We start from the raw sequence: 18,128 nt of genomic DNA on the forward strand, positions 1-18,128 counted from the left end.
CCTTTCAGACATCATCATACCACTGTGTGAATGACAGAAATTTATTTGTTGCTATAATGTGAAATATTACATTCATGCATAAACTAGAGGATGTTAAAATGATTTTCTCTTTACTTTAATGACAGATTGGAAAGTAAAAATAAACTAAAATAGAAGAAATAAAGTGTTGGCGCCAAAGTTTCCTTGGAGAGATCCCTAAAACCCCAAATATGACATAATTTAATGTCATTATTTAACTTCCTTTACTCGTAACTTTAAGAAATGTAAACTGTCATCAGAACTTAATTGCACTTTGTAAAATATATTTTCTTTGGGGAATCTGTTAACACAAATTTTTAATAAAAAAGTCGTTCATTTAAGGGACAATCTTCTTTTCTCATTTGTCTACTACTACTTCTCTTGAAAAAGCAAAAGTGACTGATTCATAAAGATGCGATATTTCTTATTAGAGTACTCGATTAATAGTCAAAAGCATCGATAGAGAACTCAATCACAAAAAGAATCCATTACTGCAGCCCTAGTGCATTTACTACTTTTTCCTTCTCCCTCTCTCTTGCACATGGTGCCAAAAATGCAAAAAGCTGGGCAATTATCCTTGGGCCACATGAACTTACCTGGAAAGCCCACCTGAGCGTGGGTTTAAAGAATAAAAGTAAAACAAGTGTTTTTCTTCTATTGAGTTTTTGGACCCACGTTGTTTTCAGTGTTTGTGTTTCTTTGGGACGCCAGGATGAGTGACTTCACAGCAGGGCGCCATTTACAGGAACCTGCACAGGTGATATCCCGACAACATTAACCAGCGTGGGTCTAACTTAATATTTTAAGTGCCTGAGGGCTGGTACCACAAACACAGTCCAAGAATAAAACCAACTCCCTGTGGAGATGTTTTGTCTGGGTAAATGTTTTTATGGAAAGCTGGAAGAATCTATCAGTGTGAGGGAAGTCATGGAGGGAGAAGGGTAGTCACATTCAGTCAAGTCAAGTTTTGGTATTCAGACTGAGGTGTGATAAGCTGAGCCAGTTGAAGCGTGCTGTGAAATCTAGCCTGCAGCAACAAGCATTATCACCATGCAAGTCAGGGCAGAGCTCTGTTCATAGTTCCTCTATTTCCCTGAGAGAATGAGTGGCTGCATGCCGCTGCAGCTCCCTCAAGTCATGACAAAGACCTCTGCTACAGTATTGTTTGCCAAGGTTTCTCTTTTGGAATGACTGGGTTTGTGCGTGCGTGCGTGCGTGGGTGCGGGGTGTTGCTGTGTCTGACGTGTTCTGGTGTGATCCCTCCCATATGTGTCCTGGTTAGTGAGTTACAAAGAAGACAGGAGTCTCCTCCAGGAAAGCTGTTAGGTTAATAATCTGAGTGTAGGCAGGGCCAGGCCTCACAGGTGAGCCAGCTGGCAGGAAAAACACCCCGCAGACTGTAACTACTGACCAACGGCCGCACTGGGAAGATAACATCAGAAAAATAGATGGGGCGGTGCCAGCTCCCTCTCAGCTCTGCTCCTGACTTTTGACACCGAGGCTACCTGCTGCAGCACAGTTCCCTCTACTGCAGTGTTAAACGCAGCCGCAGGGCATGCGTTTCAATTAAGAATTATCAGAATGCTCTGAAGGGTTGAGTCACACCGTTCTGCTGCAAGAACACACTGCCTGCTGTTACAAAAGATGAGAAATAAATCAAATATCAAGATCCTGAATTCCTGCAAGTTCAAGTTCTGAGACACAGGGTGAAACGCTTTCCTCTTCTGTGAGCCCCTGATCCAGAACTTGCAGTAAAATCAGACACTCCTGTGTGCAAAGAGTAATTTAAGAAGGGATTTGGGGTTTTTACTCTTCCACTGGACCTTTTGGGAGAAGACATCATGTCTAACTAGCTGTAGGAATCTTCTCTTTGTTAAAGTCCCTGTAATGCAGAATCAGAAATGTGTGTTTAAACACACCAGATATGTTCAAATAAATCTACTGTAAACATGTGAAAAGGTAACTGGGTGGAGCAAATAAAACACCCTGTGACGTGTGAGGGCGGGAGTGAATTATCCCCCCACCAAACGCTGCAATGATATGTAAACACTGAGCCTGATGTGTTGTCTGTTGTTTGAGGATGTTCCTACTTTCAGAGGAAATTTGCGTCCAGCTAAATGCTGCATTTTGTTCAATGTGTTGGGAATTAATCCAGCCTACCAGCCACTTTGGTGGAGGAGTTATTTAAAGTAAGGTAACAGAGGGCTTTGTAACAGAAAACAATGTAAATTTTATCCCAGACCTCTTCCTCTCCTGCTTTGATAGAGAGAGAGGCAGCTGTGCTTTGACCTGAGTCCACTGTAATGTCAGGGGGCAGGCTAATTACTGGAGTGGCTGTAAAGCCTATTTATTTGTCACTTGAACAAGTGCAGCAGGACCAGACATCTTACCTGCTGAAGGTGTGTTTTAGTCGATATCTCCCTTGTCTTGAGTCCTTGATAATTAAAAGGGGCAAGCTGTGGCTTTGTCTCTCTCAAAGCAGCGGCAGCCTCTTTCTTTGTTATTTACCTAATGTGTTTGCCTTATAGCTCAGAATATAGGGCTCAACAGTGTGGCTCCAGAAGCAAGAATCACATTCATTTTCTCAATAGTGGATTTGATACTGTCTGAAGTACCTAAATAAGATTTGCCACGAGCTACCTTAGTGTGAAGCAGTGGTATATGCTCCTGTAGAGAGAAGTTTTCAAGATATCAGTATGCTTTAAGAAAAACCTAGTTTATTTGTGATCTCAAAAATACTTCAATACCCACAATCCTTGAGTGTCACTGATTGGTGGGGACTCCAGTTACCATGGAAACATTTACCAAGCTTGCCAATGAAGGCTGTCGACCGTTGATGATGACATTACTTACTGCATATGTAATACTAGGGGTGGGAGAAAAATCAATTGCTAATATAGACGGAAGTCTATGTTAATGGGAAAATAAAATCAATTGTTTGCCCAGTGAAGTCAGCAGACATGACGCTCATAGAGCAGGAAAAAAAACATGGCAGCACCAGGGGAAGAACATTAGGCATGCAAGGAGAGCACGAATGAGATGGACATGACACATGAGGTTTGCAAGAAGTGCTACATGAAGACAAAATACTGCGGAAATACAAAAAACATGAAGACGAAAGCTAAATCAGCTAAACAGTTGAAAAATGGTACAGATTGCAATATATCCCAGTTAGGGATGCACAATATTGGACTTTTGCCGATATCCGATATGCCGATATTTTGAAACAAATTTTGGCCGATACTAATACCGATATTTAATTACATTTTTTTCCACTGTTAAAAACACCAATTCTATCATGGACTACAATTAGTTTTAAATACTGGTAGTCTATTTTTGTACAAACTGACAAAACATTTGATTTATATCAGAACTGAAGGATATATATATATATATTTTTTTTTTTTCAAATACAGCCATACACTAATGACAAACTTACAGTAATGTCTTTGGGTTACATGTGTATTACATGCTTACATGTATTTTTAACAGTACAGCCAAAGTCATCTGCATTTTTGAGGGCAATAAGCAGCAGCAAAATAACCTGCTTACTCTGAACTCCACAGTGCAAAAAAGAAAGCTTATACATTTAGACTGATTCTCCTTATTACTCAGCCAGTTTGCAGGATGGCTCCCTGTGATACTCCTGACAAAGGGCTTTAAATAACAACAACACAGATTCTTAAATGCAAAAAAAAAAAAAAAAACTAGCTATAGTTCAGAGCTTAATTATAATTCTAAATTTCTGAGACTCAAGATGAACAGAAATAAAACTTCAACTAAAGTAGTTCTCCTGATTCTGCTTTAAACAGCACAAACTAACTAAGAAACCAAGTTTAATGGGCATTTCACTGTAAACAGCTCTGTAACAACACAGTGACACAAACATCTCCAATGCTGGACACACCTTCGTGCACCTTCGAGTGTGCACAGGAGACGGCACTCAGAAGTCCGTCATTGCTTTTGCCATGTTTCACGCATGTCACGTAGGACGACATGCACGTTCTTTTTATCTCTATCTAAACATGTTATCAAAAGCAGCTGCAACTGCGGCTGCTGAGTGAGCACTCCTGTGAGTGTAGGACAGACTTTATTAGAGTAAAATCCTCATCTGTCCACGGAGGCAGTGAGGCTCAACGTGATGATGTCTATATATCCGTGGTGAAGCTAATATTTTTAGCTTTAACGAGGAGCTTCTCTACGTGACTTGAAACGAAGTTTTGCAGTTCAGGTAAGGCTATAAGTGCCTGCTGGGTGTAACGTAGCGGGGCTTTAAATGCATCACAAGCCGGTATATTCCACCACGCTGAAAGGCTGATTATCAAGAGCTATGAATTCAAAGATTTTCCTGTTCAGCTCCTTCCCTTGGGTGGTCACTGCTGTATTTTTTAGCTTTGTTGAATGACTTAAGTAGAGGCTGCTGCCGAGTTTTCCCTGGCACGAAGTTTTGCCATTCTTTATAGTCCTTGTAGTCATCAGGTTGGCGGTTTTTTAGATGCAAAATTAAACTGGTGGTGTTAAAGGCATGTTGTCGAGCTCCTCCACGCGTCTGATGTACTTTACAAGCGATGCAAACAGCTACTTTGCTGTCTTGTTCCCACACCTCAGACTTCTCCCACACAGCTGACATGTTATTTATTGTTGTTCTTTGCACATGTCTGGCGTCATTGCGTGCGTTTAATTATGACGTCGTATTATCGGCTGTACTCATCGGCGTAAATTTTACTATCGTCTGATTTCGATAATTAACCTTTTAAGCTATTATCGGCCAATACCGATATACCAACGATAATATCGTGCATCCCTAATCCCAGTATGTGATATCGCAATACTCAATGTATTGCAAAATGTTAAAAATCGCAATAATATCGAATTGTAACCCAAGTATGGTGATAACATCGTATCGTGGGGCCACTAGTGATTCCCACCCCTAATACATTATCATTTAAAATTCAATCACTAAAACAATGATAAGTGTAGAAAAAAGGTGCAAATATGGTTTGAATGCTTATAAAGCTATCATTAACAATGAATAAATGGATTATGGGATGTGTAGTTTCTTCCTCCTTGTAAAGAAACATACACTCATTCTTGTACCATTGCCTCTTTCTCTGTTTTTGAATGCCGTTTTTGCACCAAATCAATTTTTAATGCCATGAGTACTCAGGCAGCTGGTTAGCCTGGTTCATGCATTAAAAGTATTGTAATCAGGATTTTGCAAAATGTCCACGGGGGATTTCAATAGGAAATATTGCTTCTGCAATTAGTGCCACCGAAAAAGTGGGTGACCACTGTGGAGCTCTATTTTCACGGTAGTGCAATGCTGCTGCATTAAAGACTGCCACAGCAGGTCCCATAATCAAGAAGAAAAAGAAGGTAATAACAGGTTTCTCATTTTCCAAGTGGAATAAAACAATCTTTCACAGCGCTAAGTAATATGGTATAAAAGACAAGAATGTTTAACTTTCACTGGTACAGCTGCACTGTTAAAGTTCTCTGCAATTTCTTCAAGTATTTTTTTTTTTGTAATGAAATTTTCCTTCCGTTATTCCATTTGTTTCTCTCGTTGTAAGCCACAAAAAGAGCATAAAGTGGGAATTAGTTAATGACCAACTGATTGCATTCCTGCAAAGTTGGCGCCCCTCGACCCTTGGCAACGCTACATGACGTCATCTCCACATTCTCTATTTCCACCAAGTTTGTCAGAATAAAATCTACACTTCTGATTTTAATTGAAAGCTTTTATTTAAAGAACAACATCAGGAAATGGAGTGTTTTAGCAGCAGCTGAACAACCTTGGATGTCTCATGGATGTCATGAGAGGAACAGAACTTCACAATACTCATAGAGAATGAAACAATGGGCAGTCAGAGTCTATAAATGCAGGATGAGAAAGGAAACTCAGACTTTATAGCACTAAGCTATCCGCCTTTCATGACATGATGATTGTGACTCTGGTGGCTCAAACATTGAGCTGTCAGATCCAGTAGAGCAGTTAGATGATGCCTTCATTCAGGTTGTAGCACACTTTGAAGTCTCAGAGAGGATTGTCTTTCTGGTGAGTGAGTGGTGCTTAAAACAATTCTGCAAAGAAGAGTGGACCAAAATTCCTCCACAGTGATGTGAAGGACACATATCACAAATGCTTGCTTGCGGTTGTTGCTGCCAAGGGTGGCACAACTAGTTATTAGGTTTAGGGGGGAGTGACTTTTTCACGTGGGTCCAGGTAGGTTTGGATGGCTTTCTTCCTTTAATAAATGAAATAATTTAAAAACTACATTTTGTATTTACTCCGATTATCATCTGATATCAAAATTTGTTACATGATTTTAAACATGTAAGTGTGGCACATTTGCAAAAATATTAGAAATCAGGAAGTGGCAACTTCTTTTTTACAGCACGGTATCTTCAGTTCCAGATGTTTTTCATTACTGAAATTTGGCCTGGTGGTTTATAGCACAGCCATCTGTCCAGATTTTCTATCACTTTGCAGAGACTTTAAGAGACTTCAATGAATATTACGTGTGCAGTTCTCCTAATTAGACGCTCTGTTTCTGTCCTTCAGCGATCTACAATTATGATCCAAGCGGAGAACAGGAGCTGTGTCTGCAGGTGGGGGACACTGTGCACATACTTGAGAAATTGGAAGGTGAGTGAGCTTGAACACACAACAGGCCCTGACATATCCCTTTCTTCCTTTCTCTAAAGCAAGCTGGCACAGGCACTTTAAATGAAACTCTGAACTAAGCTGCACTCAATACTCTATGCATAATCATGTAAATGAGTCGACCACACTGTCCTTCTGACAGACCGGACTGTCATCACTCCTGTGTCGTGCTCTACCTCCGCTTTCCTCTAACATGTTTCTCTCTTAATTTCTCTTTCTTCAGGCTGGTATAGGGGCTACACGCTACGAAAGAAATCACAGAAGGTACGTTCTTCATCAGCATTTTATTATGCTCTTAACTGCTGCTGTGATGTGTATATGCTAATACTACCTAACTGCTTCCTCAGGGCATTTTCCCAGCATCCTACATCCATTTAAAGGAGGCTACAGTCGAGGGAATAGGGTGAGATCTCATATCAGTAAACATAACATCAAGATGATTGCCCACTTTGCTTTTTGTGTTCCAGTAATATCTGCCAATAAATATCAGTGTGCTTGTAATCAGCACAAGTGAGCATTCAGTAATGCTTCACTTGGCCGTGTAGGGAAACCATCCAACTATTTATCATGTTTAAAAATGCACTCGAGTCTTTTTTTAATGATATGACATGACCAGTGAAAGATGAGCCATTTTCCCAATATCTTGTTATTGTCTTCTTGTGGCTGGTAGCCAGCAGGAAATAATTATTCCTGCAGATTTACCCCTGGTGCAGGAGCTCGGAGCCACTCTGAGGGAATGGGCGCAGATATGGCAGAAGCTCTTCGTGGTATGCATGGATTCTCCTCTCTCTATCGACCTGTCTGTTTAGAATCCTCCCAGCACTGTACACCTCTTTGATTCACAACACTGACTCATTTTACCTGCTTCACAACAATGATGGAATTGCTAGTGTAAAGTGTTTACCCCACAGGCAAACAAGACTACACAATTCAGGAGTGTTCAGCAGATGGCCTACAGCCTCATTGAGTATCGATCCCAGATAGTTTCAGGAACGCTGCCGAAGGACGACCTTGTGGAGTTAAAAAAGAAAGTCACTGCAAAGATTGATTATGGAAACCGGTATGAATCTTGCTGCCTTATTGTAGGGCAATGAATCGTCTTCTGACATAAAAGCTGCTGTAAAGTTTTATTTGTGTGAGTCATAGCTGTAAGATTGTCTCTATAAAGTGAAGTGATGCTCTCTGATCCTCTGTTCTGTAAAGGATTCTGGGACTCGACCTGGTGGTGCGAGATGAGGCAGGAAACACGCTGGACCCTGACCATACCAGCACAGTCAGTCTGTTCAGGGCACATGAGACCGCGTCCCGTAGTGTGGATGACAGGATACAGGAAGAAAAGGTATGATGTCAATATTGGCTCCTCTCTTTAAAAAGTTAAGTAAATAAATGTTGAATATGCAGGACAGTGCAGAACGTTTAGGCACGTTTGGGACAGAACTTGAGGCTGACATAAGGCGTAGATGTGGCGAGTAAGCTGCCTAAAGGGCACCATCGAGCAGGAAGTAGGATTGACACAACCCTGAATGTGCTCTGGATGTCCTTGTATATTACGAGGGACATGGGAAAATAATCTGTGGGAAAAAAGGAAAAGAGGAATTGCGCTGCAGAGTGGTTCGAAACAACTGGGCCTAGTGTACAACCGCTCTAAAGCCCCCCCTATTTGTATCTAGGAAAAGTTTAGGCCCCATTTGGGACCCAAATGAGAGAAAAAGCAGTACATTACAATAAAAAATAAACATCAGTTTTTGTTGATTCATTGCTAAAATTCTTAGAAAATAGGTGTGCACATGTTTTCTTATTAAAAGACCTTTTTATAACCTATGTAATGAGTGTTTTCTCATGATTTTAGTCAATGTACACTCATCTTATTTTGGCAATCTCACACCAGACCAAAATGCTTCCATGCGTCAGATTTAGAAGTCACCAGAGCCTCCACAATCTCAAACACTTCTGTCGTTGGGGTGTCTCCCTCGCCACTTGTGGTATATCCACCATTTTCATGCTGTTTGATTATGCTGAGTGGAATGCAAAGGATGATGGGTACATAAGGGCTGATGGGAACTGTAGTTCCCACTTCCCTTTGCTCTGCCTCCACCCTCCCCTCTCCAGCCCCTGGTTATGGCCGGTGATTAATCCTTCGCACCCCACATGCATAAAACTTATCCTCATAACTGTATATGGTTGCCCTTTTCCAAGGTTCAAGGTGTCTTTATTAGTACCTAAAGGGGGAAATTCCTCAGGAGTTTTGGCATTGCAAAGATAACATCATCAATTAAAAGCAATACTTACCCATAGGGGTGTAATGACATTTGTATCAGTCCTGAACTGTCACAGTTCAGGGGTCATGGTTCACTGTGCAGTCCCAGGTCAAATACCATCTGAATTTCTCCTACAGTCTAAGGTCTGAATGGACAAAAAAAAAAAAACAATCACGGATGGCAGTATCACCAGCCATTACTTGTGGCAGTGATCATAAGTGTTAGCTAACTGCTTGAAACGACCAACAAAGAAACGGAAGAAACCGGCAAAACAAAACACACGAAGAAGAAATTAACTACAGGCGCAGTAGCAGAGGAGAGGCGAGGCTTCTTCCTATCCTCCTCTAATCTGCGCTGTTTTTGAAAAGCCTCTGCATGTGAAAGCAGAGACTTTAGCGATGCTAATACATTTTAAAGGCCTGAAGCATATATGCAGAAGTAGTGTATTTAGCTGCTCTGTTTGTACGTCCCATCCTGTGTTTACACGAGCAGTGCTGTGGTCCTTCGCTGACGAACACGAGTTTTGATTTTGCACGAATAAAACACATATTTTATTTCTTTTATTACTTTGTATAAATTTCATAATTCTCAGGGGATATTAGACTTTTAATTTCTCTGTTGCTTTTTATTTTTCATCTTTTTAAAAATCTTTTTTTTTATGTTTAATACAGTGCAGGTCGTACCAATGTCACAGGCAGTTCTCACACTAGAAGGGTCAAAAGGTTAATTACACTACTGTCAGCTTAAAAGTCATATTTGAGGGAAACCAAGAATTAGCCCTATAAATTTGGGACTTTATGTTCCTCCTTTACCAATGAACCGAACTCCTACTGAACTGTGACCCAAACACCGGGGCACGAACCGAACCGTGACCTCTGTGAACCGTTACACCCCTACTCATCAACATAACTCTGACAAAATTCATTAAAAGCAAAAATTTTGAGGGTATGGCAGCATAATGGTCCTGATCAGAAACGGCCCTTCTTTGCTGAGTTTGCATGCGTGGGTTCCCTCCAAGTCCTCTGACTTCCTCAGACTGACCAGAAAATGCTCATTAGGTTAATTGGCAACTCTAAATCTACTACAGGTGTGATTGTGAGTGTGTATGGTTGTCTGTCTCTGTATGTCTGCCGTGTGGCTGGCTGTACCCTGCCTCTTGCCCAATAACAACTGGGATTGGCTCCAGCCCTTCAAGACCCTGAATGGGATAAGCAGTAAATGAAACTGACCATGTTAAATAGGCCTGCTTTATCATGACAGATCAGTTGTTGGCCCATGATTTGTTATAATTAAGCATCTTGGGTATCTATAAACTAGTGCAGTGCTTGCTATAGTTAAGTTACCACCATGGCTGGCAATAAACCTAAAGTTTATTTGTTGTCCACAATAAGAGCATTTTCCAAATTTGAAGTAAAGTATCCCAGGCGTAAGACAGTACAAAAGACATTCATAATGCATGTAAGACAAAGAAAATCTCTTTAATCATCAGTGCTAAAACATGAAGTACCATTTGATAAAATGCATTCTTAGATGAGGATTCATACTAAACACCAGGTCTTATTATTTGACATTCACTTCTTACTTAGTCCACTTTAGAGTGCAAACATGGTGTAGGCAGACAGTGGAGCAGCTGGTGCATCTAGAGGCTGCTGCTGTGTCATATCTGACCAAATGTTAGGGCAGATGTGAGGAACCAAAATGCCAGAGCAGAATTTTTCTCTCAGTCTAGCCCTGGAAAGAGCTTGGTAGTTGGGAGGGTTTTTAAAAGAAAAAATAAGCAATGAAAAATGATCCTTTACATAAAGAATCGTGATTAATAATTGTGAACACAATATTGATCAGGATTGTAATTTTGGCCAAAATCATGAAGTCCTTTCCACAGCAATGTAAGATAAATACACTGCTGTTCATATCTTATTTCACTTAAAAAAAAACCTCACAGGCTGCTCAGTGGACAATCAAATCTGTACCTTTTATTATCAGACATTTACCTTTTTCTATTGTTCACTATTTTTCCTTCTATAATTCACATCATAATCTTTGATAAACCTGAATTTTATTTTATTTTTTTTTACAGGAAGTCATTAAACCTTTGTTTAAGACCGTTAAACATCCAGAATGAAACAAAAAAATTGTTTGCTATGTGAAATTGTGGAATTTGAAAATGAAACACAACTGTGGAAAGTGTGAGATTGATTGCAAATGTTGATAGTTTGATAGTCTTAATTGTATCAACTGCCTTGAGAGATGCTACAATATTTGTGAAAATAAAAAAAATGTAAACATGTAATTTAAATTCGTATGACTGCAAAATACACTCACTAGCCACTTCAGTAGTTTTCAGCCTTCATGGCATAGTTTCAACAACGTGTTGGAAACACTCCTAAGAGGTTTTGGCCCATATTGACAGGATAGCATCACACAGTTGCTGCAGATTTGTGGGCTGCTCATCCGTGTTGCGGATATTCCATCAGAAGATGGATACACTATGGTCATAAAGGGCTGGACATGTTCAGCAATAACACTCAGATAGGCTGTGGCGTTTAAACATTGCTCAATAGGTAGTAAGGGGCTCAGTGAGTGCCAAGAAAATATCCCCCACACCATTACACCACCACCAGCCTGAACCATTGATACAAGGCAGGATGGATCCATGCTTTTATGTTGTTTACGCCAAATTCTGACCCTACCATCTAAATGCTGCAGCTGAAATCAAGACTCATCAGATCAGGCAACATTTTTCCAATCTTCTGTAGCCCAACTTTGGTGAGCCTGTGTGAACTGTAGCCATGGTTTCCTGTTCTTTAGCTCACAGTGGTACCCAGTGTGGTCTGCTGCTGCTGTAGCCCACCTGCTTCAAGGTTCAATGTGTTGTGTCTGATTTTTTTTTTTTCTTAACCGGCACTTTGTAAGATCTTTGAATCCTCACGTTGAGTCCTTTTTATGCTCTTTGACACATTGTTAATTTTGGCATCTATTTTAGTCTCAGTTGTAGTCTTCAAATGAAATGTATTTTAGTTTTAGTCATTTCTATCCTTTTTAGTTTTAGTCGATGAAAACTCAAAACATTTTAGTCTAGTTTTAGTCCATAAAAAGTCCTCACATTTTAGTATTTACTTTTAGTCCAAGCATTTATTTTCTTGCTTAAATCTGGTACCAAATCATGGTTGTGTGTTCTCTGCACTCTGCCAAACCTGGGTCCCTGCTTTCTACAGCTGAGAGGCAGAATAGCTACAGATACATTGTATTTAGACAGATTTACTCACTGTGGAGAAATATCATGGATTTGGAATGTCCGATGAAAACTACATTACATTTTAGTCTAGTTTTAGTCATTTTGACGAAAACTAAACTTAGTTTTTGTCAGTTTTAGTCATCACAGATCTATTTTTTTGTTAGTCTCAGTCTAGTTTTTGTCATGGAAAAAAGGCTGTCAACAAATAGTTTTAGTCATAGTTTTAGTTGACGAAATTAACACAGTTTTTGATTTTGCATTCTATTTTTTTGTTAATCACTTCAGTATCAACCAGTCCGCCCATTCTCCTCTGACCTCTGACATCAACAAGGCATTTTCAACCACAACTGTCACTTACTGGATATTTTCCCTTTTTTCAGACCATTCTCAGTAAACCCTAGAGATGGTTGTGCATGAAAATCCGAGTAGACCAGGGGTTTCTGAAACACTCAGACCAGCCCGTCTGGCACCAACAACCATGTCACGTTCAAAGTCATTTAAACCCCCCCCCCCCCCCCCCCCCCATTCTGATGCTCGTTTTGAACTTCATTTGAATGCACTGAGTTGCTGCCACGTGATTGGCTGATTAGCTATTTGTGTTAATAAGCAATTGAACAGGTGTACCTAATAAAGTGGCCATTGTGGGTACATTGCAGTGCTCTTTTTCTTATCAGCAGACAGAACTGTCTGCTTTTGGGGTACATTTTTTTGATGTTACATATGAATATCTTTTAGATTCCACAGTTGCTAAGTCTTACTTCTATTTAAAACATAAGGAGTATCATTTTTATTGTCTGATAATTAAAATAAGAGAACCATATTTATTCATAAATGGACTTAACACGTCTATATCATGCATTTATCCCCACATCCCTAACCAAAAATATTGGAAAAATTAAATTAAGTTTATAATTATGTTGTATGAGAAAATGCAAAAGTGTCCACTGTCATGAGCTATCTCAGTATGAGACATAAATATCTGATAAAAAATTTACATATTTAATAAAACCATTTAATAATACAGTTCATGGAAAACTGTTTTTTTTTTCCCTTTTCCATGAGGATAGCAATAGAAACAATAACTTAAGAAAACTCCTCTTTTTAACATGACCCATCATAGCTCTGTCAGAATATCAACATGGTGGACCTACCACACAGTGTCTCTCTATATCCTGACTGTGAGCAGGCTCATAGAGTCTACTTGCAGCACATGCATACTTAAGGGGAGCTTGTCCACTAGTTTATAGATCTTAGATGTTATTCTGATATAGGTGAAAAAGAAAATGCTTAAATGGTGGACAAATGTACTCAGGTGGTGGTAAATAATTACAGACAGCCCTGCCAACGAGGGTGGCAGTAATTCAGACAGTAGGGATGGATTGGAGGGTCGCCAGTTCAAGTCCTTGTATGGACGAAAGTATGGATATTGGCTTGGCTGCTGATGGAGGCCTGGTTTATTTCCTAAACATGTCCATGGGTCATTGTTTGTGAACGAGTGTTTTTAAGGCTTATGTTTGCTATTCCTCCCAGTAGCAGAGTGAGAGGCTAAATCTCTCCTTGGGGACAGTGTGAAAAATATTATCTGTGTTTCTGATAATAATGATCTTACCTGATCTATGTCTCTACATTTCTTTGTCCTTGCTTTTCTGCAGACGCGGCTACAAAACCTGGAGATGCGGCGTCAGAATCTGTTTAACTCCGTTCACACCTACAGCCTGCTCATGAATCTGAAAAACTTTGTGTGCAACATCGGAGAGGACGCTGAGCTGCTTATGTCTCTGTACGACCCTGACCAGTCTGAGTTCATAAGGTCTGAAAGCTCTTTTCTCTTCTTTCAAACATATAGTTCAGCTTATTTTTCATTTTAGGTCATTACATTTAAAACCATCATTCCTGAAGGTCATCGCTATTGATGCTTTTCTTGCATTTGTGAATTTTTAAAGTCTTTTCAAAGTTGAAGGGCACAGAATCAACTTTTTGAAGTCAGAAAGCATAAATTATTTATACTCTGTTTGAAAAGTCTGAATACCCGCTATGAAAAGAGCTCAGTAGACTTTGTAATACCGCTATTAAAAACTTCACAAATTCACAGGCGTTCGTGCAATCAGATTTGATCAACTTTGAACTAAAAATTAGTGCTGAGATATGAAAGTGTTAATTTTCCTCCTGGTGCCTCAGACAATGTCACATCTAACTGAAGTTTTTATTCCAATTCCTGCAGTGAGAACTTCCTGGTGCGCTGGGACAGCATGGGGATGCCTAAAGAAATTGAAAAGCTCAACAACTTGCCAGCACTCTTCACGGTAACTGAATCCCAACCCAGCGGCTGTATTCCCAGTGCTTCGGATTTGAACAATCCAAGCTCTGCCTGAAATTTGTGACAAAGGAGACAATTTGCTCCTGGATCGCTCCTAATTTTCTGAAAGTTTCACTGAATGGCACACATTTACAGCTTATCCTTGAAAATGTGAATAAATTTGACTCTGCAGTTTCCTGCTGTTTGTGGTAATGATGCAGACGGCAGTTTCCTGCAAAGAAGCAAGAGTGCCAACCTGCATGTGACCTTTATGTATTTCATAAAACCTCATTCAACAAAGAACCCTCCCTTCTTCCTTATCTCCAAAGCACACAAGACTCCTCTGATTCCCAAAGCATGCAGAAAAGTAAACACAGAAAGATACTTGAGAAATGATACGTTGGAAGATTTTACTGCATGCTTTCATCCTGTAATTCTTGCCATCTGGTGTGCAGCTCCAGCCATATGAATGCACTCATTAACTTGTGAGGTGGTTTGAGCAGCCCTACATTAAATGTACAACCTCATTTCCAAAAAAGTTGGGGCGCTGTGAAAAATGTAAATAAAAACAGCATGCAATGATTTGCAATTCTCATAAATCCATATTTTGTTCTCAATAGAATATATACAACAAATCAGATGTTGAAACTGAGTCATTTTACAATTTAATCAAAATATTAGCTCATTTTAAATTTCATGGCAGCAACACTACTCAAAAAAAAGCAGGGACAGGGCCATGTTTACCATTGAGTAGGATCCCCTCTTTTATCAGCAGTTTGTAAGAGTGAAGAAACAGTTTTGGGAGAGGAATGTTGTCCCATTCTTGTCTGATGTAGAAATGTAGCTGCTTAACAGTCTTTGCCAGATTTAATTCTATGATGCTTCAAATGTTTTCAGTTAGTGAAAGGTCTGGACTGCAGATAGACCAATTTAACACCTGGACTCCTCTTCTGTGAAGCCATGATGTTGTGATGGATGTGGTATGTGGTTTAGCATTGTCTTGCTGAAATAGGCAAGGCCTTCCTTCAAAGAGACTTTGCCTGGATGGGAGTATACAGTCATGTACAAAAGTATTGGCAACCCTGGAATTTTACCAGAAAATACACCATTTCTCCCAGAAATTGTTTCCATTACAAATGTTTTTGGTATACACATGTTTATTTCCTTTATATGCATTAGAAAAACACAAAAAACAGAAGAAAAAAGCCAAAATTTACATAGTTTTACACAAAACTCAAAAATGGGCTGGAGAAATTTTTTTACACCCTTTAAAATCTGTGTGTAATTCATTTTATTTCAAGCATGTGATGCTCATTTAAACTCACCTGTGGCAGTAACAGGTGCTGGCAATCTAGAAATCACACCTGAAACCAGTTAGAATGTCTAAAAGTTGACTCAGCCTTTGTGTTGTGTGCCTGTGTGTGTCACACCAAGCATGGAGAAGAGAAAGAAGAGAAGAAAGAAGAGGATTGTCTGAGGACTTAAGAAGCAAAATTGTGGAAAAATATGAACAATCTCAAGGTTACAAGACCATCTCCAGACATCTTGAAATTTGTCCACTGTGCGTAATATAATCAAGAAGTTTAAAACCCATGGAGCTGTGGCTAATCTCCCTGGACGTGGACGGAAGTGAAAAACTGACAAAAGAATGCAACACAGGATAGTTGGAATGGTGGATAAACATCCTCAGTCAACTTCCACACAAATTCAGGCTGTCCTGCAGACTCAGGGTGCAAAAGTGTCAGCTGGGACCATACGTGGTCATCTGAATGAGATGAAGCGCTATGCAGGAGACCGAGGAGAACCCCACTACTGACAAAGAGACCTAAAAAAGCCAGACTGGAGTTTGCAAACATGTACCTGAGTAAGCCTCAATCCTTCTGGGAGAACATTTTGTGGACAGATGAGACTAAGGTAGAGCTTTTTGGAAAAGCACGTCATTCTACTGTTTACAGAAAACAGAATGAGGCCTACAAAGAAAAGAACACAGTACCTACAGTCAAACATGGTGGAGGTTCAAGGATGTTTTGGGGTTGTTTTGCTACCTATGGCACTGGGTGCCTTGACTGTGCACAAGGAATCATGAAATCTGGAGACTATCAAAAAATTTTGGGCCTCATCAGAGGTAATGGATGTTCCAGCAGGACAATGACCCCAAACATACCTCAAAAAGCACCAAGAAATGGTTGGAGACAAAGCTGGAGAGTTCTAAAGTGGCCAGCAATGAGTCCAGATATAAATCCTATTGAACACCTATGGAGAGATCTGAAAGTTGCCGTTACAAGACGCACCCTTCAAATCTGAGAGACCTGGAGCAGTTTGCAAAAGAAGAGTGGTCCAAAACTCCAGTTGAGAGGTGTAAGAAGCTTGTTGATGGTTATAGGAAGCGGTTGGTTTCAGTTATTTTTTCTCAAGGGTGTGCAACCAAATATTAAGTTGAGGGTGCCAACAATTTTGTCCGGCCCATTTTTGAGTTTTGTGTAAAATTATGTAAATTTTGGCTTTTTTCTTCTGTTTTTTGTGTTGTTCCAATGCATATAAAGGAAATAAACATGTGTATACCAAAAACATTTGTAATAGCAACAATTTCTGGGAGAAATGGTGTATTTTCTGGTAAAATTCCAGGGGTGCCAATACTTTCGTCGATGACTGTATGTCACTCTAAAGCCTTGACATCTTTTTCAGCTTTACTAGAGCCTTTCCAGATGTGTAAGCTGCCCATGTCAGAAGCACTAATTCAGCCGCATTCGATCTGAGATGCAGGCTTTTGAACTGTCTGCTGATAACAAGCTTTAGTCTGCAGGACACAGCATCCATGGTTTCCAAGAAGAATTTAAAATTTTGACAGTGTTAATTTTGTCAGCTATTTTTACTTTTAGTCTTAGTCTTTAAAAGAAATTTTAGTTTTAGGCACATTATAGTCATGTCTGTTCTTTTTAGTTTTAGTCTAGAGCATCTTATGTTGACCTTCAGCCTTGCCCTTTGCTCAGAGAGATTTCTCCAGGTTCTCTGAACCTGTTGATGATATCCTGGACTGTAGTTGGTGGGATATTCAAAGTCTTCATAACATTGAGGAACATTTTTCTGAAACTGCTGCACAATTTTTAGATGCAGTTCTTTGCTGATTGGTAATACTTTGCCCACCTTTATTACAGAGATTCTGCCTCTCTTAAATCCCCCTTTTATACCCAGTTGTGTTACTGTACTATTGCCCCATAGCCTAAGTAGTTGCAAAATGCTCCTCCAGCTGTTTTTCATTAGTATCACTTAATTCTCCTGCCTTTTGTTACCCTGTCCCTACTTTTTTGAGATGTGCTGCTGCCATCAAATTAAGAAGGATGTGGTAAAATGTCTCAGTTTTAACATTTGATATGTTGTTTGTATTCTCTTGTGAATAAAGTATGGGTTTGTGAGATTTGCAAATCATTGCATTGTATTTACATCTTTTTGGAACTGGGGTTGTATGAGAAGCTTGTCATTATTCTGTATATAGAAATAGTTTTTGTTTGTTTCTTCCAGGACCTGAGCAGCAGTGACTTGATGAGGCAAAGACTCTTCCTGGTGTGTCAGATCATCCGAGTGGGCAGCATGGAGCTCAAAGAGGGCAAGAAACACACCGGAGGACTGAGGAGACCCTTTGGGGTGGCTGGTAAG

The 18,128-nt window shown here is 39.8% G+C and overlaps 1 protein-coding gene across 1 annotated transcript in view; it reads left to right on the plus strand.

The window, feature by feature from the left end:
* Positions 1–18,128, plus strand: part of dock5 (dedicator of cytokinesis 5) — a 118,320-nt gene that overhangs the window by 23,913 nt on the left and 76,279 nt on the right. Inside the window, exons 2-10 of the mRNA XM_041787258.1 lie at positions 6,584–6,667; positions 6,909–6,949; positions 7,033–7,088; positions 7,356–7,452; positions 7,597–7,745; positions 7,889–8,024; positions 13,831–13,988; positions 14,400–14,481; positions 17,994–18,123. Of these exons, the coding sequence (XP_041643192.1) occupies positions 6,584–6,667; positions 6,909–6,949; positions 7,033–7,088; positions 7,356–7,452; positions 7,597–7,745; positions 7,889–8,024; positions 13,831–13,988; positions 14,400–14,481; positions 17,994–18,123 (933 nt within the window). The remainder of the gene's footprint in view (positions 1–6,583; positions 6,668–6,908; positions 6,950–7,032; positions 7,089–7,355; positions 7,453–7,596; positions 7,746–7,888; positions 8,025–13,830; positions 13,989–14,399; positions 14,482–17,993; positions 18,124–18,128) is intronic.

The sequence above is a fragment of the Cheilinus undulatus genome, linkage group 5 (genome assembly GCF_018320785.1).
Source record: "Cheilinus undulatus linkage group 5, ASM1832078v1, whole genome shotgun sequence".
Taxonomy (NCBI): domain Eukaryota; kingdom Metazoa; phylum Chordata; class Actinopteri; order Labriformes; family Labridae; genus Cheilinus; species Cheilinus undulatus.